General features: G+C 42.4%; 1 protein-coding gene across 1 annotated transcript; it reads left to right on the forward strand.

Moving 5' to 3' along the window:
* On the forward strand, positions 1-18,077 carry LOC136439459 (uncharacterized). The gene is made up of 19 exons (XM_066434907.1): positions 1-305; positions 793-998; positions 1,444-1,590; positions 2,120-2,245; positions 2,650-2,890; positions 3,270-3,409; positions 3,626-3,787; positions 3,933-4,025; positions 4,506-4,688; positions 6,336-6,460; positions 6,807-6,851; positions 7,063-7,172; positions 7,433-7,539; positions 7,830-8,023; positions 8,695-8,841; positions 9,355-9,457; positions 9,703-9,782; positions 10,368-10,519; positions 16,374-18,077. Exons 2-19 carry the CDS (start codon positions 803-805, stop codon positions 16,630-16,632), a joined length of 2,610 nt encoding a protein of 869 aa, XP_066291004.1. The 5' UTR covers positions 1-305; positions 793-802; the 3' UTR covers positions 16,633-18,077.
* Positions 18,078-24,140: the final 6,063 nt, after the last annotated feature.

The following is a 24,140-nucleotide window of genomic DNA, read 5'->3' on the forward strand; positions in this document are numbered from 1 at the left end:
TGAAGTTGAAATTTATAAACAGTTGTCGTGCCCTCTTCGGGAACAATAGCAGGGTTGTCTGTGCGCATGTGGCTTATCCAGTAGAAGACGTGATCCGGGACTGCCGTGTGTAGTCTATACCTGACGCTTGTTGATTCAGACTACTTTCAGCCTTCCGTGTACCCCGTAAAAAAACATGTACTAGTATCCCGTAGCTAGTAAATCATATGCATACCAGACAGATAATACAAGCTTTCCAGTGTACTTGTGCTACCAGGTGTGAGCTTGCCGTGTCGACATTGTCAGCAGGGAACCCAAAACGCCAGGTATGTGTCCTGCCGTCTACTTGTTACTGACTTTTTACCTCAAAACATGACAATAACAACAACAACGGTTTCCTCTGCTGTAACAGTACTCGTGTAAAGCAATGATTAGCTTTTGATTATAGTGATTTTGTAATTGTTTGTGAAAGGTCAAATGGTATGAGCTTTGATTTAGAAGAGGGCATATCCATGCATGCGTGTTACGATATGCAGTATGCCCTTGGGCATTCTTAGCCACCCATTGTTCGGGGACTGAGTCGTCCTGTTTGAGGGCCTGAAACATTGAATAGGTTGGTGACACGAACCATAGGTCCAAAACGCACGCTATTTCAGAACGAAATCTTAATCGATCCACTTTGAGACAGACAACTTCCTGTTACAAGTGAAAAGTAGTGAAAACTTTGTGGTAGCTTTATACTGAATTTGCGAGAAGCAGTAACGTTTACTAAAGGGATATTTTGTCTTATTCTCCACCATTTCCTTTGTGTAGGTCACAGACGATGCATAGGCGAATTTTTGACGCGCTCTTTGGGGTCCACATTGTCTTCGTTGCCTTCGTCTGCGGTCAGGAAGGTGCAACTCCGCCACGATCGGCAGGGGGCGCTGCACCCCCACCAGGCCAGTTCATTGTCCTACAGGCCGAACTTGGACGTGAAGGACGTCTCAATAGTCCCGGGTTTCCAGGCAACTACCCAAGTAAGGCCATTTCCAATCTGATACCGTTTCAGGAAATGTCAAAAAGAATTAAGTTCCGTGTCTTTTGATATAGCTTTAGTTCTTGTAATTGAGTTGGAATGGCCATAAAGTGATTTATGATAATCATTTGAAAAAGAATATTGCCCCGCACGATACCATAGAACAGTTGCTTGGCAGATATGAAAATAGTATTGATATTGTCTTTCTTTCCGTAACATTTGTTTGGCCTATTTTGATATTGTAAAAAAGTAGAACTTGTCAACGCTTATTAACGAATGTCTTTGGTTGTTGACGTCTAATAACAGCACCATTAATGTCATCTAATTCCATAACGAATGCTCCCAATCATTGACAAGATTGTCTGGTTGTCTAGCTTGGTTTCAAAATACTTGCACACCCACTTAGAAGCAAAATGAATTATTGTTGATGACATTTCTATTTACAGATAGGACAAATATAACGTGGAGGATTGAAGCTGGTGATGACGTGGTTCGCTTGGCGTTCGACCATTTTGATGTCGAAAAGTCGAAATTGCGGCGAAACTGTAGCTATGACTATGTCGCTGTGTACGATGGTATCAATGATTTAAAAGGTACACTCTCCCAGTTTACTCTTAAGTATAACATTAATTTCTTAAATATACATCTTAAATGTAACATTAATTTCTTGGCCAGAATCATATCAATATTTATTCAGATATATAGAGCAAATGCAGACATGACCTTGAAACAAAGATAGAATAAGTATTGAGTAAATATTAATCCACAATCTGGTGAATATGCTTAATTTGATTTGACTCATTGTGACATGTGTGTTATCGGGTTTTCTTGATGTTGACACTTTACTTATAACTTATCTAAACTACTATTTACAGTTTAAAACGTTGCCACCTTTGCCTCATATGTTCTGAATTGTCATGATCATGTGTAACGTTACGTCTTTTATATCCAAACTTTTTATGTTCTTCTGATTACATTGCCCTTATTACAGTACTGAACGATCTTGTCACATGATTTAATTCATTCAGTCATTCATTGTACAAATATTGACAAACATTAACTAGTTTATTTTAAGCAACATTACTTTAATATGACATTAATTTTTTTCTAAAACTTCTGTAGGGAAGTTCTGTGGGAATGAACTGCCTCCAGAGATAGAATCAACATCCAAGGTCCTGTCGGTGGTTTTTATGTCAGATGCTAATGTTGCATGGTCTGGATTCTCTGCGAGATACTGGGCAACCCAAGGTACGATATTGCTTTCCATTTTTCTATTGTTTTGATACATATCCTATTTTCCTGTTGATACATACATGGATATCTATTCACTAGTGCATTCACTCAATCGAATATGTTGATAATGTTTTACGCATTCGAGCGCACATCCACATGAAGAAGTAATACTACGATTATGGATATAGCGGTTTTGGTATTCGAAGTATAAATCTGTTTTTGTCTTGTACATATGGTTGTATTTTTGTAAGCATGTACCAAAGAGCTCTCTGAAAATTAGCTGCAGTGCCAAGTCACTGATTATAAGAGATCCTCCCTAGTAAAAGAAAACAGAAATAGATAAGTAAATGAATGATTCTATCGACCATTGGATTTTCAAAGAGGGTGGCTTGATAGCTTCTATTTGTATCATTCTTCAGAAATGGTTATGACTAGCGCTTTGGACCGTTCGGTTGTTCAAAACGTCCCCGAAGAGTTCTATAACTACTGCAAAGATCTGGACTTCGACACGCTAACGATCCCCAACTTCTACGGCCACGGAAGTGTTGAGGAGATTTTGGCTTCACGGCAATGGCATGACATGAAGACGGCGGACAGTTCGTGCCACCCGCAAATCCAACCATTCCTGTGTTCCCTATTGATGCCCCGGTTTTCTAGAAGGTAATTTGAAGATATCTCTTCACTCATTGGACTTGAAACATATAGGTACCGCATGCGTAGCATTCTTAAAGTGACAATGGTCCGTGCCATTATGTAAAGCATGTGGTTAAGCCAATGGCCTTTTTGTAACATGCATGAATCGTTTCAAAAAAGCCCTTTGCAGATTTGGGTACCTGTCTGAAATACCTTATTTTCGTTGCAAATCAATCAATCAATCAATCAATCAATCAATCAATCAATCAGATCGATGGATCAGAAATTATGCGCAATCATGCAATCCTAATGACAGAGTTTAAGTTGTTTTTGATGCACTGATGTCAAATAAATCACAGGCCTACATGGCAATGGCAACCTTATTTGCTCTTCATTTTCACATTAGGAAAGAATTACCCTGCCAGTCGTGGTGCAAGGAGGTTCGGTCGTCCTGTTCATCAAGAGTCATCAACGGGTCATCGTTTGAGGCCATCGACTGTGAGGTTCTTCCGAAAACTAGATGCGTCAACTTGGAACCTCCCGAAGGTTTGTCAGAACTCAGGTTACTGGTATCTGAAACTGATCAAGTTGGAAGCCTTATATCAACACTGATTAGCAACAAATGCAAGCAGTCTGTAGGATCTCTATGGAGAGATCTAGGCAAATGGCAATCGGCACAATGATCTTTAATGATGTTGTATAGTTACACCAACAAGTCATTGATATTGACGTCCGTATGATCATGTTAACCTACCTACACAGATTGTTATTACGGTACTGGAGAAAACTACAGAGGCATGGGGACTCTACCGGAGGAAGGTGGAAATACGTGCCGTAATTGGACCGACGTGCTTGGGCCAATTTGGCAGAGGCGCCTCGATTGGGCTGATCCACGGGAGGACTACTGTCGGAATGTCATGCCAGGTGCGTATCCTTTGCTCTTTCCTTAGGTTTCAGACTTAAGTAAACCAGGCCTTCATTGGTATCTTTTGCAAATGCATTGCGTTTATACCTCCCTGGATGTAACAGACGTGACAGCTGTATGCTTATGCCTGTCTTCCTTTTACAGACTTTTATACAGAACCCTTTTGTATGGTGACAACCGTCTATGATGGACAAGAATACCAGTTTCCTGTGCCATGTGGTTTGAAGCCTTGTGATGGTAAATTGTTTTTATTAGAATTTGTAATTTCAAAATATTCTAAAACAGGACATTACTCATCATTACTGAAAGATTCAAAATAGAAATCATGGTACCCGAATAATTTCATCAGGTTGGTGATGATGATGATTCACTGTGTTCTGCGGCTCAGAGGTTGTGGAAACAGCCTCTGGCTGCATTCATGATCAGGTTGGTGAATATAGCAATAATATATGACAGTCATTGAAACGCCATAAGTGGTTATGAATAAAGAATTTTACTACATTCAGTAATCAAGTTCGCTCTACCACCAAAGACAACATGCAATTTTACAGAATGCTTATTTCAAGCTAGCTCACGTTTTGAAAATACGTATGTGCAGTGTGAGTTCTACGTCCTTTATGTACTGCGAGGAGCCTTCGCATTCGTATTACTCACAATGAATCGCACTGCGCATATGCACTTCAAACTATGATCTAGTCTATTCTCCCATCTTACCAGAACCCGGTTGCGGAATTCCCCCTCCTGTGGAGTCGGGAAGCAGAAGTCCAATCCAAAATTTCTACCGGGTAGGAGAAAAAGTTTCCATTAGCTGTGATGTAGGCTACATCATGGAGGATGATGACATGTCGATAACATGCACAGCAGATGGAACATGGAGCAAGGATTACATACAATGTGTTGGTGAGTTTATCTTAAGTTCTACCTTGTAATTTCTAACATGTATGTTTTTGTACCATTCTACCGAACACTTACAAATAGTATATACATATTGCTAAAGCCAAACGTAGTGAATACGTTAAACGTTCTAACGTAGTTTTCTAACTGCTTTTAATGTAGTTTTATCCAGTCCATTCTTTGTTGCACAGCCGTACACTTCTCGTCCAAAGTGTTATATATGACATCTGGAGATCTTTTTAATCATTACCTATTGTAACATTGGGTAACATAAATTCGGGATTTTTCCGATAATGGTTGACTGAAATCAATCTAGCAGAACAATAAACCATCCTTTTTTTCTATTATTCTGTCAGTATCATGTACTATCTTTGCACTAATCATCTATATGGTAGATTTTGTCTCTAGTCGTGCTGACACCATAATGTTTCAACTTGAAACTACCGTCCGCCGCACGCACAATGACGGTGCTGTCGGACAGGGGTGAACATTAATTCGGGAGAGAAGATTCGTCTTGAATATCTTACCGCTAATTACATTTTATACAGCAGCTATTTGTTCCATCCTTGGCTTGAGGAGAGTGCTATAGATATAGACGTGTCCAATTAAAAAAAATACACGAAAAAACGGCCGTACCGCAAACATCAGGCCTTCGGGAACAACCCGTGCGTTGAGTCGGTAGCTATAGAACGTCAAAGTCGACATCCACCGTCATGGCAACGTGTACATTATTCATGGAAGTTTTGGCGGATGCCGTAGCATTGATAATACTACTATGTCCATGTATTCCTTGTTGTGTTAGGAGCAAACTTTGAGGAAAATATCGTCCTCAGCCACAATCACACGCAACATTTAGACAAAAAAGTGTTCCTCACAAACCTTTGTCGTCTGCTTGACAACAGGATTCTGGGTAATGATATGGCGGCGGGAAAATACACGTGCCGTAGGTTGTAGCAACAAAGAGGGGTTTTGATGATTGATCACACTTAGAGTCCAATTGCAGGTCAGCAATTTTAAGAAAATAAGTTGTATTGTAAATGATTGTGTTTAGCAGGAAGCGGATGTGACATTTGTCTTATAAACCAGCCGACAACGATGTAGTGTGATTCTCCCACGAAGCCCTCAGACTGTTCCAATAAGGGACGGAGAGTTTTTGTCCTCGTCGCCTTCTAATGCATGCTTATCGAAGTTTTCAGACAGTGTTCTGAATACGTTAGTCTGTCCAGTTTGCATTTCTAGCGGTATTACTGATGTTGCATCTAGCACATATCCCTAAATACCCCGTTTTCGAAAAATCCCGAATTTAAGTACCCCACGAATTTATGTTACCCAACGTTACATGCCACATGTAAGTTATCAGAAAAATAATGATATATCTAATACCAAGGTGGAAAGGTATCATTTATCAGGAAATTGTGCCATGTAACGACTTTAAGTGACAGGAATCATCTAGTTGTCTGTTAATGTTGGGTCTACAAAAACTAATCGACTATTATTTGTACACAATACGTATATACGTTTGGGCCAACAAACTTTGTAAGTCTCCGAAAGAGAGTAGGAACCCTGTAAACGTTCCCTTGATCTTCTTTCTCGATAGGGATACAGTATAGCTTGCAAAGGACCCATAACGAATCCCTCGTGTCGTTTATCCAGTTGACCACAGCCTGCAGCTTGCAACTACGATGCTTGATTCAGAACGTTATTCCCCGCAACTGGCCCCCAGCAGGGATCAAGTTAAGATCACCTTTGAAGCTGCTGTGGTGGAGATAATCGACGCTGTAAGTGGAGCATCTTCCTCTTCTTATTACAGTTGCCATTAGTTGTTTCATGACCAAACAGAAGATATTATATATTTCATCTTTTATGATTTCCATCCATCATATGATTTTTTTGGGGGACTGTTTTACCACTTTACTTAAGTATACAGCGGCTCTTTACTTATTAACTACGATGAACTCTAATGTAGATGATATGCATGAGAAAAATCAAAACTGCTATCTAAGATTGTGTATATCCTGACAGTTATGCTATTGTATTTGAAGCGGTAAGGACGTATGCGTAGTTGTTGTAACTTTGAATCATGATATCTTTGAAAATTCTACAATATTCTATCTTTGCTTTCAGGATGAGAAGAATGAGAACATGTTCGCATCGATTGCCTTCAGACTGGTGAGTAGTTTGGTTGTTTAAAGTCAGACAAAGTCTCATTTATAGATTATCAAAAGTTGTGAAGTGACAAAAAATTATATGATCCGTGTGTCAGGTGGTGTATGAAGTTTGCTTTCTTGCTGTCTTCATACACATCTATTTCAGGTAGTTATGACAACGTGCAATGTTCATATATCATCTATTAGGTATGTTGTTAATTTTTCCCTTGTAGCGATGGAGGGACAACCGTCTGTCCTGGACTCCCACTAAATACGGTGGAATCTCTGAGCTTGTTGTGACCACCAAGGATGTGTGGATCCCCAAAGTCAATCTTCAACGAAAGTAAGGACATTTTGGTTTTCTCATCAGCAACGCAGAATGTGCATAGTACTAGCATCTGTTCTATAAGTATCTACACACATAAAAAAGAGTGGCTAATGTCCGCACATCACTTTTCCACTTATTCATTCACTACTTTCATAATCATAAAAATAAAATAAAACTAACACCACCGATGCACTTTTGATCGGTACGTTTGTTTCTCTAACGACAAGGAAGATCTCCTCAAAACTTACTGACAATAATTATGTCGATTCCTGCAGTGGCGACGCTAAATTCAGCGAGTTCCCCGATGCACCTGTGACAGTTACCAGTGATGGGCTAGTGGAGTGGGACATCATTGATCTCTTAACGACAACATGTGATCTCGGTAAGTTAAATTATCAAAAAAAACAACAACAAAAACTTCAATGCCAGAAGGTGAATACCTCTCTCTACATGTTCAAATGAGGGGGACAGAGATACAGAGAGAAACAGAGAGAGAGACAGAGAGAAAGAGAGAGAGAAACAGAAAGAGAGAGAGAGAGAGAGAGAGAGAGAGAGAGAGAGAGAGAGAGAGAGAGAAACAGAGAGGGTCCTGTCTCTCTGTCTCTCTTCTTTTTTCTCTGATAGATAGGTATAGAGTTAGTTGAAATAACGATATGCCTCTTCATTTTCCAGAGCCAGCGCTCTTTCCATTTGATTCCATGGAGTGCCCTGTGTGTTTGGGATCAAGTACTCGTGTGGAAAGGTTTCACTGCCCGAAAAACCATGACAACAAAAATGGTACTGAGCACCAATCTCACATAGAAAACTTCATGGCATGTGGAGAAGAGGCCGTGGACGTGGCAGATCAGTGGAACGCGCGATGGACGGTATGTGTTTAGTTATCGATACCTGAAACAAGTTCTTGTTCCTCGTTGATAATCAGATAGTATTAACGAATGTAACTCCGGTAAAATGCTGCCGCATTCCAAGACAGAAATATTCAATATGATGTTGTCATGCCCTTTTCATATATCCACCTATGTAGGCCAATTTATATACAACTCTATGCAAAAACGAGACATTATTTTACATTCCTGACACAGAATACTATCATCGTCACCAATATATTGTATACTGTTTTAGCCATTAGAATGCATATTAGATCGATTGTCACTCATGTTGTAGATGAGCTCTCTGAAAATGTTAAATATTAAGTAATAGTCGATTGTTATGTATGTTTATGAATTCTAGCAATACTTTGTACCATGTACAACTGTCGTGCAGTAACGTTCTTCTTCTATTATGCGATCCATATTTGCATGAAACATGTGCATCAAGTGTAATGTTATAATGGACAGCGTGGCTACTTTACTATCCGATACGTATACTGTCAGCAAGTCTATTACAGACGACGACGTGGCACTGAGTACAAAGATACCTTCAAGTTCAAAATATACATTGTTTACTTACATCGATAGGCAATAATTTAAGCGTCATTGCAAGGTATCAAGTGTCATTTCATACTATTGACAATTTCTTTTTTATAAACCCCTGCCAGGTTGAAGTAAAAGAGGGCATCTTTGGCAGTGGTTGCATCAACATGAAGTTTAAACGGATCCCGACATTCCACTTGTGTACCACAATGTTCCCCGTCATCATTCTTTCTGTGCTCATGTGCATCACTTTTGTACTGCCGATTGAAAAGGTGCGTTGAATAATATACATACATATATCAAGGTTACACATCCAGGTAAATAAGATACGCCAAATAGTAGTTACTCAAGCAACTAGATAAATTCCTGATTCGTTAAGCCGTTTCAGGTAGCATCCACTTCCTTTTGTCCGTGACACTGAATAAAATCTGTATATCAGCAGCTTTTCAAACACGAACTATGAATTGATATGCAAATAAGGTGAATACAATTTTAGATGATAAGTCCAATGGTGAACAAAATGGTTTTTATTGTTTGGACTTTTTTTAGATTTATATAAGAGACATATCAAGATAAACCAGTTATGAAGGCAACGTACATATCTTAGATGTGTAACTCAATGGCCGCTCTGATCAAGTTAACATTTCCGAAAATATCAATGACTCATACAACACAAAATGTGCCTTTAATTTTGATGGAATGCTAGATACATACCACCATCAAGAACATTCCCCGGTGATATTTATGGTTGATTTTAATCAGTGATCGTATATTGTTTGTGATAGGGAGACCGTCTGTCCTTCGGGATGACGATTTTGTTGTCCATGGTGGTGTCTCTGGTTTTCATCACGGAGGTCCTGCCGGCCAAGGGCTCGATGCCTGTTGTAGGTAAGAGCCGTGACTTGTTTACGCTCCAAAAATTAGCAAGATTCCGCTCTATGATAATGTTAAAATTGCCAACACCCTTACACGCCAAATAGAGAGTTCAATTGTACATCCATTTTTAGCAGTTTTATTGCAACGGGTACCACAATATAGAATGCGAAATGCCATCAATTGCCTACGTCAACACTTGAATAGAAATAGATCCCATGCATATGTAATCCTCAATTAATTTCAATTTTCCATCTTAGCGCTGCTGATCGTTGTGTACATGTGCATGATGGGATTTTTCCTGATCATCACCGTGATCGTCATCAGGATCAGCTCAACGGTGAGTTTCTTAATTACATTACCATACAGCCAGAATTGCTTGACCAATCAGGAGCCCGAATCAAATATCAAATACGAGGCTGAGTTACATTGGCCAGGCGATGATGTGTGGAATTCAATGCTCGGGTATGCCATTTTCTGTGATCTGATGAATATAGATACAGTGAGTGTAGATAAACTAAACTGACTCCTCAAGTTTGTCTCCTTTGAAATTCGTGATACTTACACTTATTCTAGCATCAACAAAATTCAATATCTATCCATCTATTTGTCTGTCTGTTTATCCTTTCCTTCTTTTTTAGGCAAGCATATGTGATTGTATCATGGTACATGACCATAATCTTAAAATGCACAATGATATGTAATGATATGTTGTCATGCGTATAGAACAACACATATTGAATTGCTAAAGGATGGTCATGTTTTGATTTTAGGACTTCATGACTTCAAGGGTAGTGATGTTTTGTTTTAAATGACTTCGTAGAAATGTGACTGGTCTTGCTGTGCGGTCAAGAAATAACAATGCAAATGATTCGCATAGTCATATATTACATTCATGGTTAAGTATGAGTTTTGCTCCATGTAGGATAAGAACCTCCCGCCCGTCGTCAAGAAGGTGTTTCTCCGGTATGTCGCTCGCCTCGTGTTCCTGGGGGACCTGACCCAGACAAAACGTGGCCACACCGTCCTGAAAGTGGACGACTTTGAGATGGCGAAATGCATGGCAGACAATAACAGGTAGGTTTTGTCCCCATCTTGGCGCTACATAGACTACAGTTGCTCAATAAACCTGCTCTACTGGTAGTCCCTGCAATTGTACCTTATTTCACTTTGGCTACATGACTGGCACATTTAAACATAATAAATGCTCTTAGCCATCAATTAAGAATCAAGCTCGTTCTACCACCAAAGTAGCCCTGCCTGGCAACATACAAATCCATATAGAATGCTTATTTTAGCTAGCTCACGTTTTAAAATGCGTATGTGCAGTCCTTTATGTACCTTCACATTCGTATTACTCACAATGCAACACACTGCGCATACACACTGAAAACCATGTACAAGCCTATTCTCCCATTTTACCAGAACCCGGTTGCGTGACCATACCGTAATCTGAACATGCTTTGCCATTGGGGTTGTCAAGATTCATCTCTAATCAAAGTGACTTCAGCACAATCCAGCTATATTATCATACTGGCATGTCAGTAGCTACTATTTTTGTACACCCATATCCAGCTTGCGCTCGCTATTCAAATGCCACATTTCAGGTTTATGCACATGTTACATCCATAAGAAATTAACATGTTCAAACATAAAACTTGCACGCGCAATTTTTCGGCGGAGCTTCCATGTAAGACATCACGAAATCGCCGGCGAATACACCCAGATACACGGCGACATGCCGACCTGCGTGCCGATTACCGGCGCTACGAACGTCCCTTGCTCGCGCGTAAATGTTGCCCGACATGTGTGGGTCGACATCACGAAATCGCGGGCGAATGTACCCAGCAGACACACGCCGACCTGCGTGCCGATTATAGACGAGCGATGGAAAAGGCAGCGCTCTTTTGAGGCCCGTGGCACCAGTGGTATACGGTGGTACAGGTGGCTTTTATATTGAGACGAGCGAAGGAAAAGGCAGCGCTCTTACGAGGCCCGTGGCACCAGTGGTATACGGTGGTACAAGTGGTTTTAATACTGAGACGACTGAAAGAAAAGGGAGCGCTCTTCTGATCATGAGCCCCGTGGTATAAGTGGTATGCGGTGGTACAGGTGGTTTTTATATTGAGACGAGCGAAGGAATAGGCAGCGCTACTCTAAGGCTTGTGGTATAAGTGGTGCACGGTGGTACAGGTGGTTTTTATACTGAGACGAGCTAAGGAATGGGCAGCGCTCTTGTGAGGCCCAAGGCACCGTGTAGGTGGCCAATCCTTCTTCGGGGCAGACAGAACTCTCTTCCGCCTGGGTCTAGTTTGGCACACGGTGGTAGAGGAGGTCGCTATACTTAGACGAGCGAAGGATTAGGCAGCGCTACTCTAAGGCTTGTGGTATAAGTGGTACACGGTGGTATAGGTGGTTTTCATACTGAGACGAGCGAAGGAATTGGCAGCGCACCACTAAGGCTTGTGGTATAAGTGGTACACGGTGGTAGAGGTGTTTTTTTATACTGAGACGAGCTAAGGAATAGGCAGAGCTCCTTAGGCTTGTGGTATAAGTGGTACACGGTGGTACAGGTGGTTTTCATACTGAGAGGAGCTAATGAATAGGCAGCGCTCTTGTGTTGCCCAAGGCACCGTGTAGTTGGTCAATCCTTCTTCGGGGCAGACGGAGCTCTCTTCCGCCAGGGTCTAATTTGGCACCCTGTGGTAGAGGAGGTCGCTATACTAAGACGAGCGAAGGAATAGGCAGCGCTACTCTAAGGCTTGTGGTATAAGTGGTACACGGTGGTATAGGTGGTTTTCATACTGAGACGAGCGAAGGAATTGGCAGCGCACCACAAAGGCTTGTGGTATAAGTGGTACACGGTGGTATAGGTGGTTTTCATACTGAGACGAGCGAAGGAATGGGCAGCGTCTCAGTATGAAAACCACCTATACCACCGTGTACCACTTATACCACAAGCCTTAGAGTAGTGCTGCCTATTTCTTTGCTCGTCTAACTATAGCGACCTCCTCTACCACCGGGTGCCAAATTAGACCCAGGCGGAAGAGAGCTCCATCCGCCCCGAAGAAGGATTGACCAACAACACGGTGCCTTGGGCCTCAGTGGAGCGCTGCCTATTCCTTTGCTCGTCTCAGTATAAAAAAACCATCCCTACCACCGTGTACCCCTTATACCACAAGCCTTAGTGGTGCGCTGCCAATTTCTTCGCTCGTCTCAGTATGAAAACCACCTATACCACCGTGTACCACTTATACCACAAGCCTTAGAGTAGCGCTGCATATTCCGGCGGAGTTTCCATGTAAGACATCACGAAATCGCCGGCGAATGCACCCGGATACACGGCGACATGCCGACCTGCGTGCCGATTACCGGCGCTACGAACGTCCCTTGTGTGGGTCCACATCACGAAATCGCCGGCGAATGCACCCAGACACACGGCGACATGCCGACCTGCGTGCCGATTACCGGCGCTACGAACGTCCCTTGCTCGCACGTAAATGTTACCCGACTTGTGTGAGTCCACATCACCAAAACGCAGGCGAATGCATCCAGACGGCTTGTGGTATGAGTGGTACACGGTGGTATAGGTGGTTTTCATACTTAGACGAGTGAAGGAATAGGCAGCGCTACTCTAAGGCTTGTGGTATAAGTGGTACACGGTGGTATAGGTGGTTTTCATCATATACCACCGTGTACCACTTATGACTTGTGGTATAAGTGGTACACGGTGGTATAGGTGGTTTTCATACTTAGACGAGCGAAAGAATAGGCAGCGCTACTCTAAGGCTTGTGGTATAAGTGGTACACGGTGGTATAGGTGGTTTTCATACTGAGACGAGTGAAGGAATAGGCAGAGCTACTCTAAGGCTTGTGGTATAAGTGGTACACGGTGGTATAGGTGTTTCATACTTAGACGAGTGAAGGAATAGGCAGCGCTACTCTAAGGCTTGTGGTATAAGTGGTACACGGTGGTATAGGTGGTTTTCATCATATACCACCGTGTACCACTTATGGCTTGTGGTATAAGTGGTACACGGTGGTATAGGTGGTTTTCATACTTAGACGAGTGAAGGAATAGGCAGCGCTACTCTAAGGCTTGTGGTATAAGTGGTACACGGTGGCATAGGTGGTTTTCATCATATACCAACGTGTACCACTTATGGCGTGTGGTATAAGTGGTACACGGAGGTATAGGATGAAAACCACCTATGCCACCGTGTACCACTTATACCACAAGCCTTAGAGTAGCGCTGCCTATTCCTTCACTTGTCTTATTATTAAAACCACCTATACCACCGTGTACCACTTATACCACAAGCCATAAGTGGTACACGGTGGTATATGATGAAAACCACCTATACCACCGTGTACCACTTATACCACAAGCCTTAGAGTAGCGCTGTCTATTCCTTCACTCGTCTAAGTATGAAAACCACCTATACCACCGTGTACCACTTATACCACAAGCCTTAGAGTAGCGCTGCCTATTCCTTCACTCGTCTTAGTATGAAAACCACCTATACCACCGTGTACCACTTATACCACAAGCCATAAGTGGTACACGGTGGTATATGATGAAAACCACCTATACCACCGTGTACCACTTATACCACAAGCCTTAGAGTAGCGCTGCCTATTCCTTCACTCGTCTAAGTATGAAACACCTATACCACCGTGTACCACTTATACCACAAGCCTTAGAGTAGCTCTGCCTATTCCTTCACTCGTCTCAGTATGAAAACCACCTATACCACCGTGTACCACTTATACCACAAGTCATAAGTGGTACACGGTGGTATATGATGAAAACCACCTATACCACCGTGTACCACTTATACCACAAGTCTTAGAGTAGCGATGCCTATTCCTTCGCTCGTCTCAGTATGAAAACCACCTATACCACCGTGTACCACTTATACCACAAGCCTTAGAGTAGCGCTGCCTATTCCTTCACTCGTCTAAGTACGAAAACCACTTATACCACCGTGTACCACTTATACCACAAGCCATAAGTGGTACACGGTGGTATATGATGAAAACCACCTATACCACCGTGTACCACTTATACCACAAGCCTTAGAGTAGCGCTGCCTATTCCTTCACTCGTCTAAGTATGAAAACCACCTATACCACCGTGTACCACTTATACCACAAGCCTTAGAGTAGCTCTGCCTATTCCTTCACTCGTCTCAGTATGAAAACCACCTATACCACCGTGTACCACTTATACCACAAGCCTTAGAGTAGCGCTGCCTATTCTTTCGCTCGTCTAAGTATGAAAACCACCTATACCACCGTGTACCACTTATATCACAAGTCATAAGTGGTACACGGTGGTATATGATGAAAACCACCTTTACCACCGTGTACCACTTATACCACAAGCCTTAGAGTAGCGATGCCTATTCCTTCGCTCGTCTCAGTATGAAAACCACCTATACCACCGTGTACCACTTATACCACAAGCCTTAGAGTAGCGCTGCCTATTCCTTCACTCGTCTAAGTATGAAAACCACCTATACCACCGTGTACCACTTATACCACAAGTCATAAGTGGTACACGGTGATATATGATGAAAACCACCTATACCACCGTGTACCACTTATACCACAAGCCTTAGAGTAGCGCTGCCTATTCCTTCACTCGTCTAAAAAAACCACCAATACCACCATGTACCACTTATACCACAAGCCTTAGAGTAGCGCTGCCTATTCCTTCTCTCGTCTAAGAATAGTGACCTCCTCTACCACCGGGTGCCAAATTCGACTTAGGCGGAAGAGAGCTCCGTCTGCGCCGAAGAAGAAGTCGACCCACACAAGTCGGGAAACATTTACGTGCGAGCATGGGACGTTCGCAGCGCCGGTAATCGGCACGCAGGTCGGCATGTCGCCGTGTGTTTGGATGCATTCGCCGGCGATTTCGTGATGTGGACCCACACAAGTGGGCAACATTTACGTGCGAGAAACGAACGTTCGTAGCGCCGGTAATCGGCACGCAGGTCGGCATGTCGCCGTGTATCCGGGTGCATTCGCCGGCGATTTCGTGATGTCTTACATGGAAACTCCGCCCATATTCCTTCGCTCGTCTAAGTATAGCGACCTCCTCTACCACCGGGTGCCAAACTAGACCCAGGCGGAAGAGAGTTCCGTCTGCCCCGAAGAAGGATTGGCCACCTACACGGTGCCTTGGGCCTCACAAGAGCGCTGCCCATTCCTTAGCTCGTCTCAGTATAAAAACCACCTGTACCACCGTGCACCACTTATACCACAAGCCTTAGAGTAGCGCTGCCTATTCCTTCGCTCGTCTCAGTATAAAAACCACCTGTACCACCGCATACCACTTATACCACGGGGCTCATGATCAGAAGAGCGCTCCCTTTTCTTTCAGTCGTCTCAGTATTAAAACCACTTGTACCACCGTATACCACTGGTGCCACGGGCCTCGTAAGAGCGCTGCCTTTTCCTTCGCTCGTCTCAATATAAAAGCCACCTGTACCACCGTATACCACTGGTGCCACGGGCCTCAAAAGAGCGCTGCCTTTTCCATCGCTCGTCTATAATCGGCACGCAGGTCGGCGTGTGTCTGCTGGGTACATTCGCCCGCGATTTCGTGATGTCGACCCACACATGTCGGGCAACATTTACGTGCGAGCAAGGGACGTTCGTAGCGCCGGTAATCGGCACGCCGGTCGGCATGTCGCCGTGTGTCTGGGTGCATTCGCCCGCGATTTCGTGATGTCGACCCACACAAGTCGGGCAACATTTACGTGCGAGCAAGGGACGTTCGTAGCGCCGGTAATCGGCACGCAGGTCGGCATGTCGCCGCGTATCTGGGTGCATTCGCCGGCGATTTCGTGATGTCTTACATGGAAGCTCCGCCAATTTTGCACCATGAAGCTCATGTTCAGTGTTGTTCTATTGTCTTTAGTAAACCATCTGAAGCTGAGCCAAGACACCTTCTTGAAGTCCTGCTGTCTCTCAAGGAGTCGGTCAATAATCTTAGTAATGCTGTGGAGTCCTTCGGGACCTCTGGCCAACCCCAAACCACCGAGGCAACGGAAGATGAGGCTGTCAAGACGGACTACGGCCAGCTTGCAAGGGTCCTGGACCGTCTCTGTCTCATCCTGTATGTGTTTGGATTGATCATAGCGATTCCTATTGTGAGGTTTTCCGCTGGCAACAACTAGTATGGTATAGAGAGGATGATTTCAAAATGGTTTGAATCAAGAAATGTATATGTCAAAGCTAAGGAAAATGGATGCTTCATGATTATCGTAGGTAATTAGGATTGTGTACTGTTGCATTACTAATACTGACTGTATGTCCTTGATTTCGTATTAATTAGAAAATGTTAGACATTTAGAATAATGTAGGATTATTTCATAAAATTGAAGATCATTTTGCAACATTTACAAAAGCTTGTAACATATAGAACAACTGGAAACGTTTGGGAAATGCGGCAACATTTAGATCGATTGGAACATTTAGAACAGCTTGGTCGCTAGGAACAATTTGTAACATATATAAAAACGTTTGCAACATTAAGAAAAGTTTGTAAAATTTAGAATGGTGTATTTAACCACACATCAAGGCTTTTATTAATAGTATAAAAACAATAACTTGAAAAAAAAAAAAAGCCGGGAGGAGTCTGCATCGGAGACTAACCGCAGCCATGCTTTCACTTGTTGTGGTGACCTCTGGAGATGTCAGCTGGCCTGGGAGTGGCTGCAGTTCTGCTAGATATCGTCAGATTTCGCCAGGCTCAATTTGTACCTTGTGCAGTATTAAGGCCACAGCAAGTAATTTTTATGGATGACATCAGCGCGCTCATTAATTTTCGCCTGATTCCGAAAAAAACAAAAAAAACAAGAAATTTCATTGCTCTCCGACGGTGGTCAACATGCCAAAAATTGGCAAATATGTCGTAAACGTTGACAGTCTAAGGTGTTTCATTGCATATGAATACCAAGTGTAGTTCCTGCCCATGATGGTATGACAAGCTGTTTTCTGCGTTGGTTCTAGTTAATTTAGCTGTATATACATCTTCAAGAATGTTGTCTAAGGTGTTTCATTGCATATGAATACCCAGTGTAGTTCCTGCCCGTGATGGTATAATAACTAGCCTGACGAATCGCGCTCCTAGTGTCCAGCCGGTCCCGTAACCGCCTTGTGTAAATACAGGCTAGTATAATAACAAGCTGTTTTCTGCATTTGTTCTAGCAATGCCATTATATAAATAATGGGGGTGGGGGGGTCTAGTTAATTGAGCTGTATACACAAGGTGTTTCATCGCATATGAATTCTCAGTGTAGTTGCTTCAGATGATGGTACAACATGCTCTTTTCTGCATTTCATTCATATAGTAGAAGAAGGTGAAAACACATTAATGATATTAAGATATTAGGAAAATCCTTTCGAAATAATAATCCTGCCAGCAGTGCAAATTTTTTTCTACTGCTGACAGGATCATTTTGAAATTCAAAATTTCCTGATAAATACAAGTGTTTGCCTGCAATTCCTCCATATGTTAGAACTACAAATGACTCCTGCTACTAGTACTTAGATGAAAACCACACGTGTCTGTGAATTCATTGGATATATGACGGAATTTATTAAACATGGCAAAGATTCAGTATACAGTACCTCTTTTTGTGGGGGGGGGGGGTCGGACAACCGCCCTTTATTACAGATGGTGCTGCTGATGCCATTGTCCATGCATTTCATTGCATGTACCAAATACGCAAATATACAGATGTAACCGGCTTCTTACTGGGCGCCCAGTACGGAACCCGTAGAGAAAATGGCGCCGATACTCGGCCCCTAATACGGAAGGAAGTTCCGTACAAGAATTCCAGTACAGAACGGCTTTATTCCAGTACCGAAGCTTCGTCAGCACTGGACGTCCAGTACTGAATTTGTTTCGGTACTTGGGTTCCAGAGCTGAACTCCTCTCGACACTCGGGTTCCAGTACAGATTTGCGTTCCGGCTAGGTCAACGGTCATTCTTTACTGGTTATCCAGTGCGGAGGTCATTCAGCACTGGATAACCGAGTGCCGATTTACGGATGTAACGGGTTCCGTACTGGATTTACCAGTAAACAGGGACTCTTCAGTACCTGGTTGTCCAGTACTGACAAAGAGGCAGTTACATTTTTATATTTGCTACCTACGACACCGTGAGACAGACAGATACAGTCACACACACACAGAGACACAAACACACAAAAACACGCACCAGATACACATACACCAACACATCGTGACACAAACACACACACCATGCACGCGTGCAAACACGAAATCGATATGTCGTGCCTGCACCGCCTCGATAGCACACAGGACACAGTCAACTGTAAAGTTCAAATTTTCCTTACGTACAGCAGGTGTAAAACACTACTTGAAACTTTTTCAGGATTCCGTGCATGCCAACTTGACGCAAATAAACCTTCTTTTTCGAAGAGAGTAAACCTGCGTGACATGTGGTCGTGACATAATGATGTGAAAGAACAAGGCGAAACTTGAGGTCGTGTTTGGCGGTCGATTGCTATTTTACCTAGAAGACGTGGTCGCGTTAGTCATACTTGGGAAAGATGTAACCTTAGTTCTTTCCTAAGCCCATACAAAATATTCTACCCCAGCTTAATTTAGACAATCATAGAGGTGCGTTCTTCCCGTCACCAAAGTTTGAAGAAATCATTTCCTTAAATGGCATATGATGGATGATTGGCAGAAAATTTGCATATGTACTGTTATAATTTGGTTGCATCGGTCACTGGACACCAGAGCGCACCGGTCTGAGAGAAGAAAGTGACACTTCAGGTACTTCTTTCACCGCGCTCAGCCAACAGAAAAAAAGGTTAGTTCTGGCCGTTTTTTTTATCTTGGGACTTACACAAAGTCTGGTATAATTTCAAAGTGAAGTTGAAGACCTTGGCCTTCTTGACGTCTTTATCCGTTATTCCTTTTCCTTATTTGTTTGAGAATCTTATTTTTTAATGAAAATACTTTTGCGCTATGTTTTACCAAGTTCACAACATAGGGGTTGTTATATGGAGATGATTAGTTCGGGACTTTGAATGAAAGGGACGTTACAGCAGTTTTGACCCGTCTTTTCCTCTAAAAAGGATACCCAATTTCGACAGACATCGGCATTTTTATCTTAGGAGATACGTTAACCAAACCTTGCTCACATAATCGCAAAAAAATCCCTTTTCTTAAGAAGTGTTAGTGGTATTTTTTCAAAACACCTAATTATTACCTACGCCGAGAAGGTTATGCCGAGGGTAGCGTTTGCAAGTGTGTATGTGTACACAGTGTGTCCGGTACCGAGGCGTAACATCCGGTTGGGAGAAAATTGCACCAGGAGTCCCACATGGAACAAAGTTAGGGCCTGTCCTCTTTTTAGTGTATGTTAATGATGCGATCCGATCTTTTCTGAACAGATGGAAATATGTTGATGATTTGATGTTAAAAGAAAGTATATTATCCAGCAAGCAAAGTTCAATGCAGACATCAATTAACCAACTAGAGACATGGTCATCCGAAAATTGCATGTCATTGAACGAAGATAAGTGCAAAGTGATTTGTATTTCCTTCATGAAGGATCCTCCCCCTCCCCCTCAATGTTACTGAACGGAAAAGTTATTGAGTTCACGGAGGATGCCTGTATCTTAGGTGTATGGATTTCTGCTGATATGAAATGGGGAAAACATGTCAATGCAATCATCAAAAAAGCAAGCTCCCGCCTTTTTTGGCTTAAGAAACTAAAACGCTGCGGTGTCTGCACTAAAGATATTTGCGAAATCTATCTACTATATGTTCGCCCAACTTTAGAATATGCATCCCCAGTATGGCACGCAGGTTTAACCACTCTACAATCCCACCAGCTTGAACGTATCCAAAAGCGCGCACTTCAAATAATTCTTGGATCTATAGCTACATTTCCTATACTGATGCACTCTCCAGACTCGATATATGAACTTTGGCAGCAAGAAGAGAGACATTATGTTTTAAATTCGCTAAGTCCCTATTGAATTAAAAAACATTTCGACCCTGGCTACCTCCAACTCGTGAATCAGTCCACAATAAGGGCTTAAAGGGGAGGGAGAAAGAGAAACCTTATGTCTTAAATTCGCCAAGTCCCTATTGAATTAAAAAACATTTCGACCCTGGCTACCTCCAACTCGTGAATCAGTCCACGATAAGGGCTTAAAGGGGAGGGAGAAAGAGAGACCTTATGTCTTAAATTCGCTAAGTCCCTATTGAATTAAAAAACATTTCGACCCTGGCTACCTCCAAATCGTGAATCAGTCCACAATAAGGGCTTAAAGGGGATGTTACAGCTTACCATTCCGTTCACAAGATCAGACAGATACAAACGTAGTGCTATTCCATACTTAACCCAACTATACTACTACACATGTACTGAACACAAATTTGTAAGGTGTAATCTGTTATATATGCTACTGTTGGTGGTACATTTTGTCTTTTGTATATATTTTTCGATTGTTTGAGTGTGCTCTTTTGTTCTTTGAATTTTAAGACTGCGTAATTCAGTCGGTTTGCTTGGAAGAAGGTAATATCGGCTGCAATGCTGTTTTAATTTCTGTATTTGTTAATTCCTGAATAAACCATTTATATATTCTCAATTAAAATATGCCTCGGAAAATGCATTTAATAGCGTTTAAGAGAGATTGAATTTCCAAAATTTCTCGGGCTTACATTGTTAGAACCAAGATGAGCTACTGTTGTGACATACGCCTGTTAAAAACCCAATGCCATAATAATGAACTTACATGAATATAATGAAATTGTTGCCAACAATATTTCAGGATAAATCACAAAGTTTGGTTTTCTCGTGTTTGCCGTTCAGACGTTATGACATGAGAGTTGGCGCGGCACTAGTAGGTAGTTTTGATAATCTTTCTTGTGATATAATGGGATATGATAATACACCATTCTATCGCATTATTTGAATAAAAGAAAAAGATGAAAAATTCTTCTCTTACTAGAGAAATAATGAGATAGAACCCTCTAAGTCATTTTTACTGGAAGATATAAATTTCCTCTCTTACGAATAAAATAACGAGATAGCACCCCTAAGCCCTCTAACTCATTTTTCCCATCTGGGAAGGTGGAGTCTACGTACCCTTCCGGGCTTGCGCCCATATCTGCCTCCCCCTCCCCTTTTCGCTCTCTGGAAATGTAAGCGTCTGCTACAATATCTTGTAAGGCCACAGCAAATAAATTTGAATCTAGTCCATACAATTCCTTTCCATCCAGTTGGAACTCCCTTCCATATACAACCGCCCACAAGCTACAAATGTAACGATTTTGGTTGCCCAGACATCTGCTTGGAGATAATCACAGTAACCTAGAAAGCCAGACGCAGAGTGTGAATGGGCCGGGCACCTCGAGGCATGGTTCGGATGACATGTATTGTGCTTTAGAACGCCATGCAATATTTTTTTCTTATGACGTGACATTTTCCCGAACGTTTGCCGAAACATAAATAGTATTAACAACACAAAATCATCATGAAAAATACGCCCCTAACTATTCAAAGCGCGAACCTTCTAAAGCTAGACTGTGATTAGCGAACACGCCCAGATTTCTGTAAACAACAATCATCGTTCCCTCAATTATGGTTTGTTCAGACGTTAGTAGCTGTCACTTTAACCTCGCGGTGTGGAAACTTTATAATCATATCCCCAGATTGGGGTAACTTTAAACATTAAGTTGACCAAGAAATACGTCACGAGGACTCAACATCAAACGAAGTTTGAAGTTGGAATGTGCTTTTAGATGGCATCGTGCCCACCGAGACGCGATATTATCTACCAACGTGGTAGGTGCCGCTAAAGTTAAAGTTCGTGACACCAAATGACACGAAAAAGATTATGCTCCCTCATACCATATTGTTACTGGTGGCATTACGTCAACATCGTTTCTTCTTGACCACTTAATACCTACTTAAATGTTTAAGTCCTTTACCAAGGCATGACATCGACCGAGTTGTGACATGTTTTGAAATTCACCTTGTCCAACAACCTAAGAATGTAGGGCTCCTTTACCCTCCCAACATACCCCCCTGAAGGGTTTGTCGAGTTTTATAAAAAGGACCTGCCTAGTACACCACCCTTTGCCCTTGCTCAAAGGGTTTTACGTCTTATAATTACGCGTTTCGATCATTAATCTTCCGCACTGTCACTGCTTTTGTTAGATATCATTATCGGGGACGGTCACAGTATCTTTTCTAAATAGAAATTTCAATCAACGAGGATCTTCATTCAATAGCAAGCTGTGGCCTCTCATGTCAGACGTGAAAGTTCAGAAGTGCCTCTTCATAAGTAAACTTGACATACGATGGGAGTGGCAGAGCTGATACAAGACTGACAAAGTAGTCTGTGTCATGGAAATGTTGCTAGCTACCTACAAATAAAGATTGAATCTCTGACTTATGCATTCCGTAAACAAACAAATAAGTCAGTCTCTAGCGTGGACATTTCATAAGCCACATACAAATAAGTGGTCTCAAACATGGGTATTTTGGTAGCCAGTTATAGTCTCTAGCTTGGGCATTTTGTTAGCCACATACAAAAATGAGTATATAGTCTCTAGCATGGGCATTTTATAAGCTGCATATTAATAACCAGCCTCTAGCAGGGACATTCTGGAAGCCACATGCAAATGTGAAAAATTCACTGGCATGGGCATTTTGTTAGCCACATACAAAATAGTCTCCAGCATGGACAGTTTGATAGCCACGTAAAAATATAAAGTTGTCTCTAGCATGAACATTTTGTTAGCTGCATACAAATAAAGCATATAGATGGTACAGTACTTACATATACACTAAGAATTTTATTTGGTGTTGCACGAATAACGTTCTGTTAAACTTTTAACAAGCAGTGATTCGCAGATTCACAATGGACAAATAAAAGAACAAAGAAACTCTAGTTCCTGTACGATGATGTCCTCGGCCGGGTGTATGGCGTCCCCGTGCCAGTGTTGTGCATTTGTCATTTCCCAGGCATCTACGAGAACAACGTCCATTCCATGGAACATCTCTCTCATCATCAAGTCCAGCTTGTGCGCCAGCCAATCCCCGGAGATCAACTCATTGCCCATGCGCGTGTTTGCCGACTTGATAACCACAAGAGTTTCAGGACTCCTGCGTAGTAAACGTTCGATTGCGCCACGGACAGCTTCCATCCTTTGTTTGTAGACCTTCACGGGGTACGAGGTAAAATGTGCCCATAAGGTGATGCCCACAACATTGTTCGGCCCTCCATCAATATCATCAATGGCGTTAGCAACGAACTTAAGGAGAAACGTCCTGGTGAAACGGCCTCGAAGAGGTGGTCCATGGATCCGAAAGTTCACCGTTATCTTATTAACAGGATCATGGGCGAGCAGTGGTCCACTACCATGTACGGCTTCAGGAATATATGTTTCGGTCATCTTCAATATCCTGACCAAATTTTCCCACCACTGCCGTAGGGTAGAGTCACCCATCAAGTACAAAGTTTTCCCCTTCAGACATTGCTGCCAGCCGGCTTGGCTGGCGAAATGTCTGTTCTTACAGACGAGAGAGTTCCACACGCCGTTCCGGTAGAACCCGGATATCTGCGGAGTGACCAGTCCCCGGACACACCGTCCGCGACTGACCAGAGGATCTCGCCCTGTGTTTGGA

Source organism: Branchiostoma lanceolatum, chromosome 7, assembly GCF_035083965.1.
Source record: "Branchiostoma lanceolatum isolate klBraLanc5 chromosome 7, klBraLanc5.hap2, whole genome shotgun sequence".
NCBI classification, from domain to species: Eukaryota; Metazoa; Chordata; class Leptocardii; order Amphioxiformes; family Branchiostomatidae; genus Branchiostoma; species Branchiostoma lanceolatum.

Excerpts from the sequence above, each read along its gene's own strand:
- LOC136439459 (XM_066434907.1), top strand. The coding sequence starts at position 803 with ATGCATAGGCGAATTTTTGACGCGCTCTTTGGGGTCCACATTGTCTTC. Across the intron at positions 8,024-8,694 it reads AGTGGAACGCGCGATGGACG|GTTGAAGTAAAAGAGGGCAT; the intron begins GTATGTGTTTAG and ends AACCCCTGCCAG. Across the intron at positions 9,458-9,702 it reads GGGCTCGATGCCTGTTGTAG|CGCTGCTGATCGTTGTGTAC; the intron begins GTAAGAGCCGTG and ends TTTCCATCTTAG.